Here is a 24,069-nt window from a genome sequence, read left to right on the forward strand (position 1 = left end):
ACATGATCGAGGCTGTTAGTCTGCTTAAAACAGAGTTGTTAAACAGGATAAGGCCAGCTGGTAGCAGCCCTTGAAGCACACACAAAAATATGATTAAGCACATTTTATGAAACGAACCGAAACCTAGCAAAATAACTGAATCACTTCTAGATAGGCAGAGCTTCCTGATTATCCTAAATACCCAAAGATTTCTGAAGTTACTCACCAAGGCTGATAAATCAAGAGTGAAGAGCATTGTTCTCTTTCAAAGGTCATAACTGGCATCATCACCGTCCTCTGATGCCCTCACAAATCTTACCAACTTGGGATAAGACAAAATTCAATTGAAATCTAAAACTGTATTATGCTTTTAGGCTTTTTGTTTTTGCTTCTCTCTCTCTCTCTCTCTCTCTCTCTCTCTCTCTCTCTCTCTCTCTCTGCATGTGTGTTTGTGCCTGGTTTTTTTTGTTTTGTTTTTCTTTTGGCTTAAGCAAAAGTTTCCGGTGAACTTACTTTGAAAACGATTCTTTTCAACAACAACAACAACAAAAAAAAACCCTTCAGTTCCTATTGCTCATGTAGAAGCTCTTGGTCAACCTCCAATTAACCAACCATCATAATCAACCAATATTCTCTAGATCCCCTTCTAAAACAAATTGACAAGGATGCTTATTAGGCTATTTCAAACACTCCACTGTGTGCCAACCAAGAGCAAGTTGGTTTATTCCCTTACTGTTTAGACAAGTTGTTCTTGCAACTGTGGAATTTGATTATACTATCTAAACTAACAAAATAAGAGTGTGAAGAGGCCGGGCGCAGTGGTTCGCGCCTGTAATCCCAGCACTTTGGGAGGCTGAGGAGGGTGGATCACAAGGTCAGGAGATCGAGACCATCCTGGCTAACACAATAAAACTCTGTCTCTACTAAAAATACAAAAATTTAGCTGGGCGTGGTGGTGGGTGCCTGTAGTCCCAGCTACTTGGGAGGCTGAGGCAGGAGAATGGCATGAACCCAGGAGGCAGAGCTCGCAGTGAGCAGAGATGGTGCCACTGCATGCCATCCTGGGTGACAGAGCGAGACTCCGTCTCAAAAAAAAAAAAAAAAAAAAAAGTGTGTGAAGACTTGTTTCTATTAAAAGTAAGTCACACACACACAAAAAGGGTTAAATGTTTGGCACAATTTAAGATGATTTCCTTAAAAAAATACGAATGCTATTGAATTGAGTATAGGTGAGACTACTGTAAAAGATTTTGGGAGAAATGGGCCGGGCAAGGTGGCTTACGCCTATAATCCCAGCACTTGGGGAGGCCTAGGCGGCGGATCACAAGGTAAAGAGATGGAGACCATCCTGGCCAACATGATGAAATCTCATCTCTATTAAAAATACAAAAATCGGCTGGGCGTGGTGGCACGCACCTGTAGAGGCTGAGGCAGGAGAATCGCTTGAACCTGGGAGGCAGAGGTTGCAGTGAGCCAAGATCGCGCCACTACACTCCAGCCTGGAGACAGAGCAAGACTCTATCTCAAAAAAAAAAAAAAAAAAAAAGATTTGGGAGAAATAAAATATTATGATTTGACTCATAGATTATAAATGTCTTTAAGGTCTCCTTCCATTTAAAAAAAATAAAAACTGGAAATAATAAATGATACATTATGGGTATGGTTTATGCATGAAAAGCTGATGTAGAGTGTCAGTCAATCCATAGATTCACACACAAAGAAAAGGCATTGGCCCTAGATCAGTTTCTCAACCCCAGCACTACTGACATTTTAGATGGGAGAATTCTCTGTTGGGAGGGGGAGGTATTGGCCAGTGAACTGAAGGATGTTTGGCAGCATCCCTGCCTTTGCTATTCCCCACTATATGGCAGTAGCACTCCCACTCCAGTAGTGGTAATCAAAAATGTCTCCAAATGTTACGAAATGTCCCTGGAGGGTAAAATCACCAGTTGAGAACCACTGTCCCTGTACCAAATAACTAACAAATGTGTGCACGTCTATATATTTTGATTAAAGTAAAATGTTTAAGTCATCAGTTTTTAATGCTTTTTACTATAACCAACTTTTTAAAATCAATTGATCAACTCCTAGTTCAAGTTAAGTCATTTAAGATGTCTTTTGCATACACAACAGGAAGAAAGACAAAAAATAATCCTTCACCTGATCAAGTGCCAAATGAGATATCTTTGTACATGATGATAGCCCCATCTCATCCATATCTTTTGCTGAGATCAAGACAGAAGCACAGGATTACTGAGGAGGTTGTAGCAGGGAAAAAAGAAAGAAAAAGCAGCAAAGGGGGGAAAAAGGAGACGTAAGAAACAATTCCCAGATGGTTGCAATAGTGGCACAAGGAAAAAGCTTATTACCTCTTGCCTTCTTAGTCCCATTCACAGCAATGTTTACTACAGGCCAATCTAACACCAAACAAGAGGTTCCTACTAAAATTACTTACCAAGGCTGATAAATCAAGAGTGAAGAGGATTATTCTCTTTCAAAGGCCACAAGTGGCATGATCACTGCCCTCCCTGATGCCCTCACAAATCCTACCAACTTGGGGTAAGACAAAATTCAACTGAAATCTAAAACTATATTATGCCTTTAGGCTTTTTGTTTGTTTTTGCTTCTCTGTGTGTGTGTGTGTATGTGTGTGTAAAAGAAAGCTTAAATGTCCACTGGTGGGTAAATGGTTAAATTATACTTCATTTGTTTACATTTAAAAAAATGAGTTATGTCTTTATATGCTGACACCATTATATATCGCTAAAGAAAGAAATATAAGTGATAGTATGACACCATTGTATGACTGCCTTCATAAGTAGAATGTTGTGGAAGTAATCCTCAAGTTTCCAAGGATAGGTCATAAAAAACAATAAGCCTGACTTCCTTTCTCTTTTGGGACACCTGCCTTTGGAGCCCTGAGGCACTACGTGAGAAGTCTGGCTACCCTGAAGCCACCATACTGGAGAGACCACACAGAGACAGGGAGATGCCTAAGAAGACAGTATGTTTTCCCCAAAGGAACAGTGAGCACATGAGTAAGCTAGCTCAGATGACTGAAATTACTGAAGCAAGCATACCCCATGTGCAGTACTGAGATCTGTGCCTCATGGTTGAGTCCTCTTTCTGATCCTATTGAAACCAAACGGTGAGTTTCCTAAAGGGTAGGCCTACATCTCACTCATTGTTGGCTAAATAAGTGGAAGTTAACAAATGAACTGTGAAAATGAAGGGGGGGTGGGAAAGAACGTCATTTCTCTGATCCAGTACCCTCAGTACTAGACAGATTGCTGTGTCTAAGTTCTTGACAAGTATTATTGGCTGTAGAATGCTGGCACCAGTGGCAGGGGTACCAGAAATTTTAGGTTCATTATCTTCTGAGGATAAATTCAGTCCCCTCACCCCTGCCCCCTCCCAGGGGCAAGTCAGTAGAAAATTCAAGGATCTTACACTTCAACCAGGAATCCAATTCATATGCACAACATGAAAACTAAACTATTTTAAATGTCACATACCTTACAAATAAATACAAAAAGTTACAATAATGATTGAGTATGTAAATACAGCTTATATGTGGAGTAAATGACTAGTCTAAGTGTGTCGAGGTTCACTGGGACATGTCTCTTCGACAGAAGGATTTAACTGGGTTTTAAGTATAAGGTTTTAACTAGTAAGATAAGGATATACAAATATATTAAGTGGGTAGGGTAGCAAATACCAAGAAACAAAGACTGAAAATATACAGCAGGAGGAAAGGTAATTTATTTGAATGCAATGTAGAAAATATCTTCTGGAATAAGAAAATAAGACATGGAAAAGGGAGGAAAGGAAATGTCAGCAAACCCATTACAAAGCACGGGGACTAAAATTTGGCATATGGCACAATTTGAACTAAGGTATAGTAACCTCTTAAATGACTTGATGAAAAGTTCGATAAAAATTATTCTAAGAGTGCTGTGCACCATGGAATAGAGTAGGGAAGTGGCAGGAAGGTCAGTATTACTCTGCAGTCATCTTAACAAGAAGTAATGAGGATGGCAATTACAGACAATAAAGGAAGAGAATAATCTAAGCGATGTTATGGGGTGACAGAATCAGCAGATCACTGACAAATCAGATGAGAGGAGAAGGGAAAAAAGAACAAAAAGAAAAGTACTAAAGGGAGATTTAAAGCCTTTAATTCTAGGAACTTCAAGACCAGCGGTAATTTTAACAAGAGAGAAAAGAATGATGGAAGAAAGACTTGTATAGAAAGAATTTTAAGGGGAAATATTATATCTAATGCAGCTAAGAGCTACAAAAGGAAAACTGAGAAGAAAATAAATAATGCGCAAAGACAAAATAAATTAGCCAGAAAGAGATTATTTACAACAAATGAGAATTCTAAAGATTAAGGAGGGGAGTAAGTATTACCTTGGAAAAAGAAGAACAGGACAACTAATAATAAGATAAGGTGTAACAACCACTACTCTAAGCACTTAGCAAATGATGCCTCATATACTCACAAGAATCCTATTAGTAAATGAATAAATACTATTATTTATCTATGCCCAGTTTACAGATGAGACACATAGAGGTTTACACAAAATTACAGGGTTAAGTAGTGGAGATCAGATTTGCACCTAGACAATACAGCTCCAAAGTTCATGTTTTCAACCAGCTCAATATCGTAAGAGTAATTAAGGCTCCAAAAAGAATGACAGACCTTAAAAAAAAAAAGGTGAGAAATTTAATTCGTGAGGGCAAAGGTTCAAGAGATGGCTGATATTCCAAAGTATATAAGTTAAAAGACAAACAAACAAACAAAAAACTTGCTTACTAGATCCAGAAAATTAGAATAAAGGAGGACTTAATGATGAAAGGTGGGAATAAAAAAAGACTGTCTTCTTAAGAGTTCATATATAAAAATACAGAGTTTAAGAAAATGAGCTGCCGGGCGCGGTGGCTCACGCCTGTAATCCCAGCACTTTGGGAGGCCGAGGCGGGCAGATCACAAGGTCAGGAGATCGAGACCACGGTGAAACCCCATCTCTACTAAAAATACAAAAAATTAGCCGGGCGCGGTGGCGGGCGCCTGTAGTCCCAGCTACTCAGGAGGCTGAGGCAGGAGAATGGCGTGAACCCGGGAGGCAGAGTTTGCAGTGAGCCGAGATCGCGCCACTGCACTCCAGCCTGGGCGACAGAGTGAGACTCCATCTCAAAAGAAAAAAAAAAAAAGAAAAGGAAAATGAGCTGATGCCATAACCATAAAAACTAGATGTTTAGGGCATAATACTATTAAGTATGACATCTAGAAAAATAATCATACTTACCCAAAATATAGCCCATGTCACGATTTACTGACATAAGCAATCAGAGAGGATGGACATAGTGTTTAATATGAGGCAGGCACATATCAGGAAAGAAACACTCCCAATTATAAACAGATATTTGAGACTTCCACAGAACAAAGCACATAATAGGTTCTAAGTAGGTATTATGCTGTCTATGCACTTTCCAAGCATTCTGAGGACTCTACCAATTAGAATTACTTGATATACTTATGAAGGATATATATTCCTAGGCCCATCTCAGATTTTAGGAATCTTGGGGTAGAGCTCAGGAAACAATTTTTTTTTTTTTTTGAGACGGAGTCTTGCTCTGTAGCCCAGGCTGGAGTGCAGTGGCGCAATTTCGGCTCACTGCAACCTCCGCCTCCCAGGTCCCAGTTCAAGCAATTTTCCTGCCTTAGCCTCCTGAGTAGCTGGGATCACAGGCGTGTGCCACCATGCCCAGCTAATTTTTTTGTATTTTTAGTAGAGATGGGGTTTCACCATGTTGGCCAAGCTGGTCTTGAACTCCTGATCTCATTATCTGCCCCACTCAGCCTCCCAAAGCGCTGGGATTACAGGCATGAGCCACCGCGCCCAGCCAGAAACTAAAATATTAATACTTTTTCCAGGCAATTCTTCAGCACAAAAGTTGAGATCACTGTTTCCTTCTGTTGTAGCCTAAGTGCTTAGAACTCTGTGACTCCCCATCTATTTATCTCCTGTGGATCTGCAATGTGACTCCAATCTTCTAGGTTCCTTAGTTGCCTACCCTTGACTTGTACTTATTTCTAAAAATCTTGGCCCTGATTTGGTAATATAATAAAGACTTAGCTTTGGAAATTTTAGCTCTGAAGTCCATATAAACTCCAATACTGACATAGGAATAAAAAGGTCCAGTTCCTTTCCCTGAACTCATGGAGCTTTTGTTAAATATCACATATGCTGCTGACTGGACATTGGACTGACCCAATATGTCAATTCTCTTGTTGCCAGATCTGCAGAGAACAAGATGCTCACTACTACAGACTCAACTATTTGAATTCCTGCTTATTGCCTCTAAAGTAAGAAGGCACAAATTGTCTTGTTAGGGATGAATGACATTTGCTAAGAGAATAGCTGTCACTATATAGATAGAGGGTACCTATGAGAATGTTCCAGTTCCTAGAATAGTGATGAAATGAGTTCTCCTAAGATGTCTCTAGATCTTAACGATGGGACAAAAGAATGTCTGCTTGATATGAATAAGAGCTTCTTTATTCAATAAGGGATAGTCTTTGATAGCAACAATGAGGATCCTGATACATGGCTTCTAGATGCTTTCATGCTTAGTAGGTCAGTGATCCAAATTGTAGAGATAGTACATTCATGTATCCAGGGCTACCTCTCATTCTCCTTCCTTAATCCTACCTAGTTCTTACAGTCCTACTTTGTCATCTTTCTGGTTTGCCTGAAGTGACTAGAATAAAAAGCCAATATTAAATTATAGGAGTCTTTTTGCTATTTCCAACAAACTGTTTGATCCTTGCAGAAAAGGATTAAATCCAACTTACCTTTGTATCCCACAAAGTACCTCATCATGCACTGCTAGACTTGACATGTTTAACTGAGTGCCTTGTTCAACCCCAACAAGAAAACCCTCCTCATATAAAGCATCTAAAAGCTTAAGCCTCACACAAAAGGTGCTTTCCACCCTACCTCCCACCAAGGTCATGGGATAAGGACAGGCATTTAAGTCACGGTGGTCATGCAATGCATTCCAATTTCTCTCTTCCCAACTGAACTAAAAGAAACATACTGTCACCAACAGGTAAACTTTAGTTGAAAGAACAGTTCAAGTCAATACCATGGCAAATCAAATCCACTTTCCAGTCAGAACTTTGGAGAAGCAGAGACTATGAAAAACCAGGGCAAGACAAACAGAACTGGAAGGAAGACATGAGAAAGGGAGATGAAGCAGACATGGAAGGAGATGCTGAGACAAGAAACCATTTAACACCAGAGAGCTTGAGAGACTAGCTTCTCAGATTCCTAACAGTTCTCCCATTCACACAAGGTCTAGTCACTCTTCTTCAACCCAAAACAGCTGAATCCCTACAACAGCCTGTCCTTGAAGCCAAATGATCCCTAATTAAAGCATTATTTTTTAGAAGGTACACCAAGACAAATAAAAAGCTAGAAACATAAATCCAAGGAGGAAAAAATAATTCTACCAGGAAAAAACTGAAATCACAGGTAGCCAAAAAGCTTTATAAATATGAATCTTATTTATCAGGAAGTGCCATCAATATTTATATTGATGTATTCCTACTAATGAAACAAATGAAACTTTGGTCTTTTTTCAATGGAAATTATCACAGTATTGACATATGGAAAATTGTCTCAAATCCAGAGAAGACAAAAATCAGGTGCTCTACCTTTGTGAATACATTTGAAAATATTTTGTTAGCCTGTTCAAAACAGACTTCTGTTGTTGTCTATAATAATCGATAGTATATTGGATTAACAGCCTCATCTTTTTAAGACAGGCTTTATAATCATATGGCTGATTAAGGGGCAGCAAAGTATAACCAACCGTGTAACTATCCTTTAACTTGTACCTAACAAAAATAGTAACTATAACCTCCCTTTTTATTCTGTAAAGATCCTTTTTCTGAAAATATCTTTGAATTAACTTTCTTTAAAGCTAGTTCCCTTGCAATAAGTACAAAATAAAACTATGACATATGCTGACAATCAATTAATCTGACAAGTTTGCATTAACACTGTCAAAACCAAACTAATGTCAAAATAGCTATAATTTTGGTTATCTAACACAGATTCTAACATATCGTCTCTAGCAAGAAACATATCATGTAAGCCTTGAATTCATTAAAATTTTAAATCTTTTTTTTTTTTTTTTTTTTTTTTTTTGAGACAGAGTCTTGCTCTGTCGCCCAGGCTGGAGCGCAGTGGCACGAACTGGGCTCACTGCAACCTCCACCTCCCGGGTTCAAGTGATTCTCCTGCCTCAGCCTCCTGAGTAGCTGGGAGTACAGGTGCATGCCACCACACCCAGCTATATTTTTGTATTTTTAGTAGAGACAGGGTTTCACCATGTTGGTCAGACTGGTCTCAACTCCTGACCTCATGATCCGCCCAACTCGGCCTCCCAAAGTGCTGGGATTACAGGCCTGAGCCACCAAACCCAGCCTCATTTAAATCTTACACATTTGTGGACAATTTCAAAGTTATCGTTAACTTTTACCAGAAAATTTTAATGGGTCCTAATATTATAATTCCTCATTTAAAAAAAAAAAAAAAACTAGCCGACCTGGCGCGGTGGCTCACACCTGTAATCCCAGCACTTTGGGAGGTTGAGGCGGGCGGATCACCTGAGACAGAAGTTCGAGACCAGCCTGAGCAACATGGAGAAACCCCGTCTCTACTAAAAATACAATACTGGGCATGGTGGTGCAGGATCCCAGCTACTCAGGAAGGCTGAGGCAGAAGAATCGCTTGAACCTAGGTGGCAGAGATTGCGGTGAGCTGAGATCACGCCATTTTACTCCAGCCTAGGCAACAAAGAGCGAAACTCCATCTCAAAAAAAAAAAAAAAAACAAAAACAAAAACAAACTAGCCAATATTTAGATTCTTATAACAAAAACAATTGGTATGCTTGCAATGTCAGTTCATCTAAATAATAAACTTTTAAAAGAAAGTTTAATTGGAATTTTTCATAAAAACTTTCAGGATGTGCCAATGCAACACTTAACGACAGAGATACATTCTGAGAAATGCACCATTAGGCAATTTCATTGTTGTGTGAACACCATAGAGGGTACTCACACAAGCCTAAGTGGTGTAGCCTATTGCTCCTAGGCTACAAACCTGTACAGCATTTACTGTATTAAACACTGTAGGCAACTGTAACACACTGGAAAGTATCTGTGTTTCTAAACCTTGGAAAAAGTACAGTTAAAATATGATATAATCTTATGGGACCACTGTCATATATTCAGTCCGTTTTTGACTGAAACATCATTATGTACTATATGACTGTATTACATAAGGCAAAAGAACGAAATTACTGATCCAATAATTGGTATCTTTCTCCTTAGCTATATTGACAAAACAACAGAACTTATGAAGAAGAGGAGAATCATTCAACCTTTGCAGTAACAGTTCTGTACGTTGATTTTGGTGGTTGTTATGCAATCTACACACTTGTGATAAAATGGCATAGAACTATACACACACATTGTACGGACGTCAATTTCCTGGTTTTAATATTGTATTAAAGTTATGTAGGATGTAACCAATAGGGGAAACTGGGTAAAACGTACAGTGCCCTCTCTACTATTTTTGCAGCTTCCTGTAAACTATAATATGCCAAAAGCATCCTAAGGACTTGCCAGCACTTCAAGGGCTCACAATAATCCTATGAAGTAGCTACTATTTTTATCCCCAGTCTATTGATGGGGAAGCTGAGGTACAGACATTTTAAATGATTTGCCCAAGGTCACATAGCTAGTAACTGGCAAAGTCAGGATTTGGACACAGGTGGTATGACTCTAAATTTTTGATTTCTGTGAAAGTCTGAGGAGCCGCTAAAGGATCACAGGCAAAGTATGGCTGACAATCAAATTCACATTTTATTTTGGCAAGATACTCCAATAGGAGTTTAGAAAGACTAATGAAAAAAACTTCAAACAAGATTAGTTAAGATACTGATGCAATAAACCAGAAATGATGAAGGCGTGAAATAAGAGAACAGTAATAGAAAGAAATGTATACAAAACATGAAACCAACTTGACTTCACGACTGAAGAGAGAGAACTTAATCCAATTTCAAGGCTTGAGTGACTATACCCAAGCCAAGAGTTTCATGTTTTAACAATACTATTACATTATCAAAATCTTTTTTTTTTTTTTTTTTTTTGAGACTGAGTCTCACTCTGTCGCCCAGGCTGGAGTGCAGTGGCGCAATCTCAGCTCACTACAACCTCCACCTCCCAGGTTCAAGCGATTTTCCTGCCTCAGCCTCCCGAGTAGCTGGGATTACAGGCATGCACCACCACACCCAGCTAATTTTTGTCTTTTTAGTAGAGACAAGGTTTTGCCATGTTTGCCAGGCTGGTCTCGAATTCCTGACCTCAGGTGATCCGCCCGCCTCGGCCTCCCAAAGTGCTGGGATGACAGGTGTGAGCCACCATGCCCAGCCTAAATTATTAAAATCTTAAATCAGTTCAGTCTTAAGTCATCCCTGTTTCAGCAGTAACCACAGCATTTCACTTTCTTGCTATAAAAATTGTGACTAGATACAAATTAAAGTTAACTGCCACTTGGCAACTCTACACTATTTAATATGTATACAGTAATGAGGCTACTAATATTTTCAATACACCACATGTGGACCATCTCTGGACATAAGATAAACAAAGCAGCAGCCAGAGAGTATATTCAGCATGTGGAATTTAGTAAACATTTTTTATCACAATCCACACTCTAAGAAAAACCTAGTGCCCTTTGACTGAATTAGAATCATTTTACCACTTAACAGGAAGGAGTCTAGTGCCACCCATTTTAAGGGCGAAAAAGTTAAAATAATTGATCACTTCAAAGCTAAAATCAGACTATTGTTACCTTTTTTTTTTGTAAATGTTAAAAAAAAAAACACTATAGCCTAAGAAGCTGTCAAATATTGCATTAAGATTATAATAGCCACTGGAAAAACTTAATGTAACTTCAACCTTATTATCACTATGAGGGTAAAAACCATGCTAAAGCCAGGGCCCTTCCAGGAGCTAAATGCTCTTGGAAAGTGTCCAAAACAATGTTATAGTAAATTTCCAACTTGTTTCATCTAAGGTCAAGGAAAACAAATTATCTAAAGCACTGGATTATATTTGAATACACTGCAACTAAAAGTTTTACATCAAATAATCCCATGGAAAAATCTTTACTCTGTACCTATCATGGGCCCTAAATTCAGTAAGGGCAATGTGGGGGAATAGCTGCACCTAGGAATCCATGCTACGTGTTACTTAGTAGTATTTTGAGAAAACTTTCAATATCGATAGCTTCCATTTTGAGAGAACTATATTTTAACAAAATCTGTGAAAATAATGGCTTGGAATGACACTGAAAATCTCCTTAGCTTCTATAATGTGGACAACATGTGCTGGTTACTCTTTGGTTTCTAGCGTCACTCAAAGTTCAAGGTCTCCTGCTATTTGTGGCTCAGATTCTTTCTTATGGGAGGCATGTCTGATAGATATATACCAATTTCATAAATAAACAAACATAAAGGTATTTTATGTGTGAGTGCATGTGTGGGTGTACATATATAACACTCTAGACAAGCCATGCTTTTCACTCACAACAGTATTTTAATAAATTACAGTTCCACTAAAGTGAGAAGTAAAAGCCAACCGTTAACAGAAAAATCTAGCCAAAGAATAGCAAAGTGAGCTACAAAATTAATTCCAGAAGCCAAAGAACTAAATAATGCAGGTTCACAAAACAAACAAAACCAACACATTTTCAATGAGCACTATTCGGTTTATCTATAAATGTTCATGTATTTAAAAAGTTGAGTAGTACGTCAACTTTCACTTATGACAACATTCTACATAAATACCTAATTCCCAAGAGAAATAATTCAGGTTTAAAGAGCTGTATACAAAAATAAGAGAAGAGCTACAATGAAAAGAACAGAAGCAAATTACATGGTAGCTGCCTGAAACACTAAATGTGGGATGTACTGAATACAGTGTACAGGAGACTCAAAATGCACATATTAAGCCTAAATATTCCCAATGTATTCAATATCTATGAAACAAACAATAGAATTTCAATCAACACTTGCCACAAAAATTGCCATAAGCTGGTTGCTTCTATTTTTTAAATGATGTAACAATGACAGATTTGTTGCCACATATTTTGTAACTTACCAACACTGAGCTATTAAGTTTCTATTAGCAATGTTTTAACTGAGGATTTGGGCTAGAAGACTGAAATCTGTTCATACAGCAGTGAAAACGAAGCCTCACTAAAGGCATTCAACTTCCAGCTAAAGGCTCCTTTCCTTGATGCATATTTGTGATCATAAATAGTGTTCACTAAAAGCAGTACACTAAACTAGCAACAGATTAGTTAAAAGTAGCTTAGATTTTCAACTTCCCATAATACAAGCAACATCTTTAGAAGCAATCACATTAAAATAAATGTGTCCTTCACAGTTACGCGATGAAATTTTAAGCTGGACAAGCACCAATGCCCTGGTTTTCTACTTTATTCGTAAACCATATGACTCCCACATGCTGAGAACGTTTTATGCTTTAACCTGCAGTAAAGGCTTTACATCATTTTAATGCCCAGTACTTAAAATGCAACGGAATCACCCCCAATGAATGCTAGGAATATATTTGGTTTACACGTGATGATTTTGATCCCACTAGTAGTCAGAAAAAGTTTAATGAACGCTTTTCCCAGTAAATAACTTTGTACTTCCATGGACAAAACAAAAAGAAATTTTGAGGTAAGGGTGGATGGAAGAGAAAATACTCATGCTTTTCCAATTCAAAATATTAACAAACATGTAGGTTTTTTACTTCTAAAATAACTATTAAACATTTTTTAAAACCTCCATGACTATAATAATATGCTTCAGAAAAATAAAACAAAACACTCCGTTAAGTAGTTATGTAGGATTTTTCTCCAGCTTTTGCAAAGTAGTGTTTCAAGTTAAGACACAAGCTTAAAACAAATGATTCTGAAAATCCTGGTCTATCACAAACTAATGGCTTAGTTTGGAATCAACATATTGTATATTCTACATCTGAAGATTTAGAAACCACAGTTTTTTTCTATTCAGGTCAATTGAAGTATACATGCTACCTCATTCTTTCAGTCCCCCTTATCTGTGTGAATGACCAACAGCAAAAATTTCAAATAAATGGTTAGAGGACATACCATAAAATTATACACTATCAATGTGGTTTTCAGTTATCATAGAATCTAAAGGTCCCTTACTGATGATAGGTGGCAGATTCAATAATTGATAAGTTTGGGGAATATATTCAACTCTCAACTGTTGAAATAGAAATTACGCCAATTTCTTTATTTTAAAAATCCGTTACACTAAAAAAAATTGTCACATAAGAATTATTGAAGAACTTAACAAGGAAGTACAAAATATGTGATCTTAAATTCTTCTAGTGTGTTATTAAATATTAAAAACTGTGAGAAATATGTTGCAATCCTTTTCTTTTTAACTCTAATTGAAATTTGAAAAAAATTTAGAATTCAAATTTCCCAACTTTGACTTAGAAACATAATTCAACTAGATCAAGCAACTTAATTGTACAATTTTAAAATAAGTTTAATGCAAAGCACTGCAATCCTGATGTGATAATTACCTGCAGCATAAATGCAAAATAATAAATGCATTTAATGATGCATTTTATGGTAAAACCACAAAAAGCACAACCATATTAGCACAAACTAAACAAAAAGACACAGGCGGTATTACGTCCATCAGAATGAGAAATGTCGTACTAAGCCAAGAAAGAAAGGAAGGACTTAAGGAAGGAAGGAGGGAGGATAGGAAGGAAGGAAGAGGGAAGGAAGGAAGAGGGAAGCCAGAGGTTTCTATACCTGCAGGATCCCAGATAAATGAGCTAGTCACATCACTCTACCCTATATGATACATGGGTGATTTTTTTTCAGCTTCAGTGTAAATAAAAGCAGTAATCACTTTATACCATTCAACTTTACACAGTGTTATCTTTAATGCCAACTGCATTCTTCCCTTTACTCACCCAATGCTTCTTCACTGTTCCATTCCACCAGCTTTCAGGCAAATGCAAGACAGAACAGGGTGGAGTAGAAGAAAAATACAAGCAGCGCCTTTCCGCGCACCCCCTCTCCCGCAAATAATTTCCAACAGTTCTTCCTACTACGAAAATAAGTCACCCTATCTCAACATACACAGCAGACATTCCGTCTCTTTAGTAGACATACACAGACGCGTACACAATCCAGCACTCCCGACCCCCACCCCAGGCCCCCCCGAATCTTCAGCAATTATTCATCTAATTCACACGAAGACAAGATACCTCTACCTACTGTTTCGGGGTGAAGGTGGGTGGAGGACGCCTTTCAAAGTAGCCCCAATAGTGTAACCAAAACACGGTTCCGGAATAAAATATTAAGAAACACTTTTCCTTTCCCACCTATCTACCGACTTGAGGATGCAAAAAACCCATCTCCACATCACACCATCTCTACAGTTCTCGTGGCTGGAGTTTGGGGTGGAGATTCGTCCAGGGGAGGGGGCGGAGGCGAGTGGCGGAGTGTGAGCGGGCGACGGGACACGAGCGAGTTGCTGAGCCCGGCTGCCCCGCACCACGTCGTCAGCCCAAATGCCCAGCACCAGGACCTCACGCCCGCCCCTCAGCCCAGGCCCAGAGCGAGCGAGGACTCGCGCTGTCTAACTTCTCATCTACAGACACCGCTCCAAAACAAGCAGAGCACACAAGTACACGTCACACAGTTTAAACACACTTCCACACCCCAAACAAACCAACACACCTGCAAATCACCTCACAGTTTCTCGAACTCCACACCAGAGACCCCACCTCCAGGATTCAAACCTTCCGCTCATAGTAGAGGAAACCAGAAGAGTTGGGGGGCAGTCGACGCCTTTCCAGGACCGGCCCCCACGAACTGCCCCACCCCACAGCCCGCGTCTGGATCACCCACTCGGAAGCCCCCTGCTTCCTCCCTCCTCTCAATCCGGCCGCTAACGAGACCCATCCCCAGCGTCCGCTCACTTCCTCCCCAAAACCCCTCCAAAAAAAATTGTTTTAAATGAAGAGAAAGAAGTGAGGAAAGAGACTTGAGGTTGTCCGGCTTCAAAACCGCTCGACTCACCTCAGAATCCTCGCTGAGTTCTCTCCGCCCGGCAGAGCCCCCTCCCCAACGTCCCAGTACGAAGGGCTGAGGTAGGGAGGAGGGAAAGCGGGAGGGGGAGGGGTGTCTTCCGCGTGGGGCGCCCGTCGGGAGGGGACTGGGGAGGGGTTGAGGCCGGCGCAGGAAGAGGAGAAGGGGGAGGGGAGGCCCCTATCTCCCAGTCTCCCCCTGAAAAACCTCCCTTGTCTCAATCACATCAGACTGACTGTCTTTGTCTGGCTGACAACCGCCATATTGATATCAACAGCCCCGCTCCCACCTGCTGCCGCCCGGCGTCCCTGGGAGTTGTAGTTCCTGCCTCCCCCGAGTAAAAGCGCGGAGCCCGGCGCCTAGAGGCCCAAGAGAACTACAACTCCCGGCAAGCCCCGTGCCCATCCGCCTTCCCTTTGGGAGGAGGGGAAAGGGGACCCGGAGCCGTCGGGACTACACATCCCAGAACACCATGGGCTCCAGGCGCGTAATGGGGACATGATATCATGCTGGGGTGGAGAGGGAGGATGCATTGGCGGCGGGGATGAATTTGAGCTGACGGAAGGAGGCGTCCGCAGAGGAAACGGAGGAAAAGGAAAGGCGACCACAGTTCCCATGGTGCCTGGAGGGGAGACTACATTTCCTATGATTCCCCTGGAAGGGACGTGAGAATGAAAGACTGCAAGTCCCGCGATGCTCTGGGCTGGCAGGTGGCGGAGATTGCACCGGAAGACGCTTCCTGCGTTTGAGGAGTTCAGTGACTGCTATTGAACCACCAAAAGTCCATTATGAAACTGGTGAGTCTTCGCTCCTAGGTCAGAGGGCAAAGTTGATGCTATATCCTTTTGGACCTCTTTTTTTCCTACTTTGGGCAGGGAATCGTCACACAGGAGGGGTAGCAATTAAGTAGCTGGAAAGTGGAGTGGGCTAAAGAAAGCTGCTTTTTGTTGTTAAGAAGGCTTGAATTCCCTCTCCCGCCCCCCTATCCCTCCCAGGAGGTCTTCTTTCACTCGTTGGTGGGTCTTTTTGTTCAGACAAGACGTTGACTTGTCACAGTCCTTCCCCTATGAACTCTGTGGGCTCTGTTAACCAGGTTTGGACGTCCTGGCTCCCACGTTAGGGTTATAATAGGCTGTTAACAACCCCTTTCCATTCGACTGGCGCTTGAGTAGCCTGTCTCCCTACTGTTGTTGAGACTTTGGCTAGATTTAAGCAGACAGTAAAAAAACATTCGGCAGAACGTAATCACTTATTAAATATCCTGTTGTATAGACTCCTCACTGCCCTTGGTATTCAGGACGAGGTCAGAGTGTGGAGAAGTTGAGTCTTAAACCCTAACTGGGATTTAGATGGGGAGAGAAGTGTTATATGGTATTCCATTCTAAGACTGTAAGGACTGCATGAGCCAAGTCTGGATGAAGTGTGCCGGTATACCTGAAGTCTTAACATCACACAACTCAAGCACCTGGCTCATAGAGACTTCTCAAACCTTTGATTTGAGCCATTTGACTCATTGTGCATACAGGTCTGACTAGTTTATTCCAACTCGATTCAATTAGTAATAACATAGTGTAGAAAGGCAGGTGTGAAACTCTCTTTATCAACCTTTTAAAATCCATATTCGTGCAGCCAAGTTACTGTCAAGCTTTACTTGAGGCAGGAGAATCGCTTGAACCCGGGAGGCGGAGGTTGCAGTAAGCCGACATCGCGCCACTGCACACCAGCCTGGCGACAGAGCGAAACTCTGTCTCAAAAAAAAAAAAAAGTTTATTTTACCATTTATATAATTATCTGAATATGCTTTTCCAAACCACACAACCCACCTACCCTCATCTTGATAATCATTGTGTTACAGGCATATACTCTGCAAAGCCAGCTGTTTTCTGCGTAGTCAAAGTGTTAAAAGTGGATTCAATTCTGAAATTGTCTCCATGTAAAGATGTTTATGTAAGAGGAAGGATGCGGGTCACTAAACCTTGAGAATAGCAATTTACTCCTGGGTCAGTGTGCTATACATTTAAGAATGCAGAATTAAAAGTCATAGCAGTTGCCCTACAGAAGCGTGCAACCTAAGAAGAAGATGAAAAGTAAACCAAAGTTATTTATTTATTTATTTAAAGACAGGCTCTGGCTCTGTGGGGCCCAGACTGGAGTGCAGTGGCGCGATCTCAGCTCACTGCAACCTCCACCTTTTGGGCTTAAGCGATCCTCTCGTCTCGGTCTCCACATGTAGCTGGCAATACAGGCACGCACCACCACACCCTGCTGATTTTTTTGTAGAGATGGGATTTCAACATGTTGCCCAGGCTGTCTCAAACTCCTAGGTTCAAGGAATCTGCCCACCTCGGCCTCCCAAAGTGCTGGGATTACAGGCATGAGCCACCGTGCCTGGTCCGAAATTATAATTCACTGTGTTCAAGGTAAAATAGAGGCGTGTTCAGGGTTTTGGGAATTGAGAGAAGATTGGGGAGGTCAGGGACAGCTTCCTGGAAAGGTGACTGACTCTTGAGCTGATAAGAAGGATAAGTAAGCCAGGACCTTCCATGAAAGAAGTCAGCTTATAGGAGCAGAAGACCTTGGTAACTTATTGGCTAAAGCACAGACCCTGTGTTCTCAATAAAGAACAAATTATACTTGGTGTGTTCAGTTTAAGAAGGCAGGGAAGTGTGAAATAGTTTTTCCCATAACAACTCATTAGTGAGGGTATCAAAAAGCCAGAGTTTACTTTACGTATACTTTAGTTTGCTCATAAAATCCTTCTGCTTAATTTATTTAGAAATAGGAAACCAGGGAATAGGAAAAAGTAAAAAAGTGGAAAATTATTTTTTCCATTAAGAACCAAAGATGCCTCAGAGGAAAAGGAAGTCTTCTACTGATACTCATACTCTCTTTACTTTGCAACTATGTATTACATACTAAAACTTATTTGGTAGTTGATAGATACATATAATTGAGAATTTCCATCAACATACCAAAAGCATTGTTGCTCAGTAAGTTAGATTGATGCGTCATGCCTCCCAAATGGTGGTAATAAGTCCTCCCATGGCCTAAAAGTTTTAATTTTGTGTACTGCTTCAGGAATATGTGATAGGTTGTGTTTTAAGTTTATAATTATGAAACAAAAATACATAATTTTGTTTAACATTTTCTCATTTTTGAGATTGACTTTCCAGAGTACCCTTCCCACATACAATCTATGACCACCTCTTATTGATTCTACTTCCTAAATGAAACTTTCTTAAATAGATTCTGTTCCTCTCCAGTCCAACTAGAATACTGTCTTTGTAGTGGGCTCTTTTTGCTTGGAATTCAACAAGACCCCTTATCTGGTCTCCCTGTATTCAGTCTTAACCCTGTCAAATTCATTCTTTCCTCTGCATCCAGAAGTTGTTTTAATTGCAGAGTTCCATGAAACCCTCTCAGTATCTTCCTTTGCCCTTAGGATAACTTCCTACACTTAACTTGGTTGAATGTGTTCCATTGCCGGCCTCACTCTTTTTTGCCTGGCTAATTTCTTCATATATTTCAGATCTCTGTCTAAATAACACTTCGTCAGGGCCTCCTTGAATTAAATACCCCTGTCATATGTTTGATGGCATACTTCCTATATGTAGCACTAGTAATTATTGGACTGTGTCCGTCCTCCCCCATGTAGACTCTGTGTAAATAATTAGTAAATAATTTCTGAAGGTTTATCAAGGTTTATCATATTATCTATGAATACCCTTGAGAAAAGATTAAAGAATGAAATTAAAGAGATTACAATAAGCAGTAACAATTGAAGTAAAAAATGAATAATTGCTACCTTTTATAAAGCAATTATTGTATGCCAGGCAATGTACTAAGTATTTGCTATATAGTCTCCCATTTAATCCTTTGATTCAGATGACAGTATTCCCATTTTACAGACAGAACAATGTGAGCTTCAGGGAGGTGAAGTAAGTGGCTTAAAGTTAGCACGGATTACAAATGATAGAGTCAAGATCTAAACCCAGGTTTCCCTGTTATTTAGTGAGGGTAGGAACTCTAGCACCCTGCATCATGCCTAGGTTATCTCTTAAAAAAAGGAAGGCAGAGTGCATACCCAAAATGTATTCAAGGCTATTTTTAAAAATTAGCTTTAAATGCAAGTGTGGTTCAATTAAGATCTTCAGGCCAGGTGCAATGGTTCATGACTGTAATCCTAGCACTTTGGGAAGCGGAGGCAGGCAGATGGCTTGAGATCAGGACGTTCTAGACCAGCCTGAGCAACATGGCAAAACCTATCTTTACAAAAGATACAAGAATTAGCTGAGCGTGGTGACATGTGCCTGTAGTCCCAGCTACCTGGGGGGCTGAGGCAGGAGGATCACTTGCGCCTAGGAGTTCGAGGCTGTAGTGAGCCATGATGGCACCACTGCATTCCTGCCTGGGTGACAAAATGAGACCCTATCTCAAAAACAAAAAACAAAAACAAAAAAATATTTTTAAGGTTATTGGTTAAAAAAAATTTTTTTTTTAAGTTTGGAAACTTTCTTGATGAGCTAAAGGCCCCCATATCAGAGCATACCAATTTGATTTTGAAGTTAGTCTTTTTTATATTCCAAATTTAGTTCCTGCGATACCATTTATAATTCTCCAACTTTGCACATCACCCTCTTGGTGACTTTTCACACACCCACATGAAAACAATGGATGCCATTTTAACGTAATACTTGGGTATCTCTTTCTTAGATACCAACTCAGAGGATTTCAGTGGCCTTCCATATTTATAATATGCAATATTCAGGCAGCTTTATTTAACTGAAGAAAACTCGTTGGCATTTTCAGTTAACCAGAATCATTTTAGAAAGCAGAGGAAAATTAGAAATGTATCTTTTAAATTAGCGCATTTTAGAGCATGTTCTGTTATTCATATAGATTGAGCCTAATTGGGTACCCTGATGGCCAGTTCAGCTAGGGATAGAAACCTGAATTCACAAAGGCCCTTACCGAAAGACCATGGAACAAAAAATTCTGAGCACATCGACAGAAATTAAGTTTGAAACATCATGTCCAGCAACCCAGTCATTTAAATAGATGAAGATTCAAGCGAATAAAATAGTCCGAAGCAGTTCAAGAATGCAGCCTGTGTGTTGTACTTCCTACAGATACTACCTGAGATGGAGAGACTCTTCTGGCTTATTCAGTCAACAAAGATTTATTATGCAACCACAGTATACCCTTGGCATTCACAGTTTTAACGCTTTCCATTTTAACCATTACATTTGACCCCTGTGACATGGAATTATTTATAACTTTGCTGAGACACAAATTTGAATGTGACTTTAAGATTAATGATAATCCTTTGGGAGGGGCCTGAGTGCCTCAGAATCCATGGAGCTCTGCAGAAGCCGGCTTGTTAAAAGTCTTAAAAGAAGGTCATTTAAATGCTTGTTATACTAACTAAATTTGATGGAGAAAATTATATTCTGTAGTTGTGTTTACAAATTTTAAAACTTGAGAAAGCCACGAAATACATTCTTCAGTGGTCTTTGCTCCTTTGTTCAAAATGCTGTTTCATTTCTACTGGCTCAAACTTTTAACTTGCCATTTCTCCTGGGAAAACAGATGGAGCAAAGAAATGAATTCATGGACTGCTCCCAGTGGAAGACAAGTAAAACACTGAGTGCAATTGTAGATTATGTAGAAGATTGCTTGAAAGGGGCAAATCCTGCCCCAAGGTCAGTTTAAGAAATCATTAGAAAGGGGCGTGGTTAATCCTCACCTTGGATCTGCGAGTGTTGGATTCTTCCTCCAATTTACATGGTTGGAGAATCCTGTTGGCTTGCTAGGTTGTACATGAAAAACAGGAAATCTTGGGCTATAAATTACAAGCCCTCAACGTTTTACCAGTGCCTGATTCAACTATTGCAGTACAATTTGTTAAAATGTCAGCTTGACTTCACTGTCTTTTCTGTTTTTCTTTGCTGGTTGATAAGAGTGCCCTCCTGTGTATTTAGGATGTAATGTCATTTCAAGCTTTTCAAAGGTCATATTTTATCATAACCTCAATAGGTTTTTTCCTTCATGATTTCCTCAAACTCTGAAAAGCTACGTGTGACATAAGGCTAAGTTACATACCTTGCTCAGTAATGCTCTGTGATAAAGATGGGTATTTTACTCTTAGGCATTTCTGAGTCCAAAATTGTTGTTCTGAAGATTAAATCTTTTATACTTAACAAGATAAAAAAATATACCGGGCCAAGCACAGTGGCTCACACCTGTAATCCCAGCACTTCAGGAAGCTGAGGAGGAGGATCACTTGAGCCCAGGAGTTCCAGACCAGCCTGGGCAGCATAGTGAGACCCTGTCTCTACAAAAAAAATTAAGAATTAGCTAGGCCTGGTGTATCATGCCCATAGTCCCAGTTACTCAGTAGGCTAAGGTGAGAGGTTTGCTTGAGCCTGGGGATTTGAGGTTACAATGAGCTGATTGCACCACTGCACTCTAGCCTGAGTGACAGAGCAAGCCCCTGTCTCAAAAAAAAAAAAAAAAAAAAAATACACTGATGACAGACTTTTGGTAATAATAGTTGAATTGAAAAAAAAAAAAAAAATTCTGGCTTACCTATGGTCAATCAGCAAAGCCAGAAGACTGTTCTAATACAAGTATTACAGCATTACTGTTGCTATAACCACAGTAGCACATTTGTTTTGTGACTGGTTTGCTCTGAGTACTCAGATCCCTCTGGCATTTGCTCTGACGCTCAGCAATATTTAGTTAATAGTTCACAACGGCCCAGGTTGCAGCATGGCCACCAAGTCATTCCACATGGAAAATACACTCCTGGTTTGCTGAACACCAGCAGAGGTCCAGGCATAAACCAACCCTCAGATCTCCATCATTCATTTATTTACTCAACAAACCTGAACACCTCCTCTGTACCAGGCATTGCTCAAGATACTAAGCATATTGCAGTGAACAAAACAGATTTATCCCCAGCCTATATGGAATGTGAAGCCTCGTGGGTTTACTATCCAATTCAAACAGTATTACATTGAATGTCCTGATTAGAGATACCCTTGGGCACTGGCTCAAATATTTTTGTTACTTGTAATGGTCAAAACTATATTTAATTGTATCCAGTAATATGCTTTCTGAATATTTTAACAGATGAGGCCAAATTGCTCACTAGTTTTCCATTGTACAGGTAGTATATGAGAATGCATTTTCCCCACCCTTGCCAATGATACTGTTTCTTTACTTTCACTATTTGTGTTCCAAATGTAACTTTCTTCTTTGATCTATCCTCACATGCTCTCAGTCTACTATAGACTTCATCCATGTTTAGTAAAATGTCCCTAGAGTAGTGATTGCAGACGTGGGAAGATGTACCAGAAAGGGGAACACATTTCTTCAGATAAAAATATGGTGCCATTAGAATCTTCAAAAGGAAGCTTGTAAAAGATCTATGGTGTTGCTTTGAAAATGCCAGTGCTTAGATGTAGGAATTAAGATGATGGTACTATGGGATCAGACAGATTGGAGAGGCAGCTGGGGAAGTGTGGGTAGATAGCAGAGGAAATCCCTTATTCTCCCCACAATAGGGAAGGCCAGTGAGAGGAAGCCTGCAGTTGACACATCAGGCAGGACTAAGAAAGGGGTACATGCCAGAAATTTGCAGAGATCATAGGAAAAGGCAAAAGTAGGAACAGCAAGGACAGGAAGGGAAATAGAGAAGACCCTGTAAGAGCAAGGCGCTGGCTTGAAAGTCACAAGTTGCTCAGTGATCATGACTAGTAACTGTGTGGTGGGAACTTTACTGAGAGAAAAACAATGGGTTTAAATGGCTCCTGATTTACCATAAATTTGAAGGAAATGCCTCGAAGATTTAAAATGTTTAAATTTATTGAAAGCACATTTGAATGAACTTTAGCTCTCTCGAAGATAGGTAATCAGACAAATGATGTTCAAGAAAGCTATTCTTTAATAGGTATTGTAAAACTAACACCTTTTTTGGCCTTAGATTAGTTTATTTCTCATCACTCATGTTTATGAAGAGGTGGGGGAGGTGAATAATAAAATGTCTTGTATAATCCATTTCTCAGATTTATGGCTTAATCAGTCTCTTTTTCTAAATACAGTATTCCTACATTTTTCTATGCCGTTAATATGAAGGCAAGCATAATGAGATGTTCTAGCTTTATAAGTCTTCGTTCCTCTATTTTTTTTCCAGCATGTGGAAATATGGGTAAAAAGCAGTAGTTTTAATATGTAAATGATATTATTATAGGTACCTTTTTTTACATGGTTTAAACAGCTTTTTTGAGGTATAATATGTAATATGTAAAATTCATGCATATAAAACAAAATTCATTGACTTTTAGTAAATTTCAGAGTTGTGCCTCATTCACCACATCCAGATTTAGCGCATTTCCATCACTCCAAAAAGATCTCCATTACTACCTCCAGGCCTCAGCAACCACGAATCTATTTAATTTCTGTCTCAGAAGATTTGCCCTTTCTCGTCATTTTATGTAAATTAACTCATTTGATATGGGGTGTTTTGTGGCTAAGACATCTTCTTTCATTTGGTGTAATGTTTCTGAAGTTCATTGATGTGGTAGCATATATCAGTTGTTTCTTTTTTCTTGCTGAATAATACTTTCCTCTATGGGTACTCTGCGTTTTGTTTATTCCTGCACTAGATGATGGACATTTGAATTATTTCTGCTTTTTGGCTGTTATGACTGTGTAGACATAAGTTTTCATTTCTAATTTATCCAGGTTTTCACTTCTTTTTCTTATAAGATTGTACTAGCTAGACCCTCCAGTACAATGTTGAATAGAGGTAATTCAAGCAGGCGTCGTTGATTTGTTCCTCATCTTAGG

General features: G+C 39.7%; 2 protein-coding genes across 13 annotated transcripts in view; one reads left to right on the forward strand and one right to left on the reverse strand.

Moving 5' to 3' along the window:
• Window positions 1-15,780, reverse strand: part of HMBOX1 (homeobox containing 1) — a 176,300-nt gene extending 160,520 nt beyond the window's left edge. For 10 of the 11 annotated variants that reach the window (XM_050802525.1, XM_050802524.1, XM_050802520.1 and 7 more), the window contains exon 1: window positions 15,208-15,780. The gene's annotated coding sequence lies outside the window, so the exon portion shown is untranslated. Of the gene's footprint in view, window positions 1-14,093; window positions 14,340-15,207 lie in introns of those variants that run through there. The other variant, XM_050802522.1, reaches the window with a different exon arrangement.
• The window catches only part of INTS9 (integrator complex subunit 9), a 140,554-nt gene continuing 119,692 nt past the window's right edge, over window positions 3,208-24,069 (forward strand). Inside the window, exons 1-2 of one of the 2 annotated variants that reach the window (XM_050802481.1) lie at window positions 3,208-3,217; window positions 15,917-16,013. In XM_050802481.1, the coding sequence (XP_050658438.1) occupies window positions 16,005-16,013 (9 nt within the window). In that variant the 5' untranslated portion in view covers window positions 3,208-3,217; window positions 15,917-16,004. Of the gene's footprint in view, window positions 3,218-15,779; window positions 16,014-24,069 lie in introns of those variants that run through there. The other variant, XM_050802482.1, reaches the window with a different exon arrangement.

This window comes from Macaca thibetana, chromosome 8, assembly GCF_024542745.1.
Source record: "Macaca thibetana thibetana isolate TM-01 chromosome 8, ASM2454274v1, whole genome shotgun sequence".
Taxonomy (NCBI): domain Eukaryota; kingdom Metazoa; phylum Chordata; class Mammalia; order Primates; family Cercopithecidae; genus Macaca; species Macaca thibetana.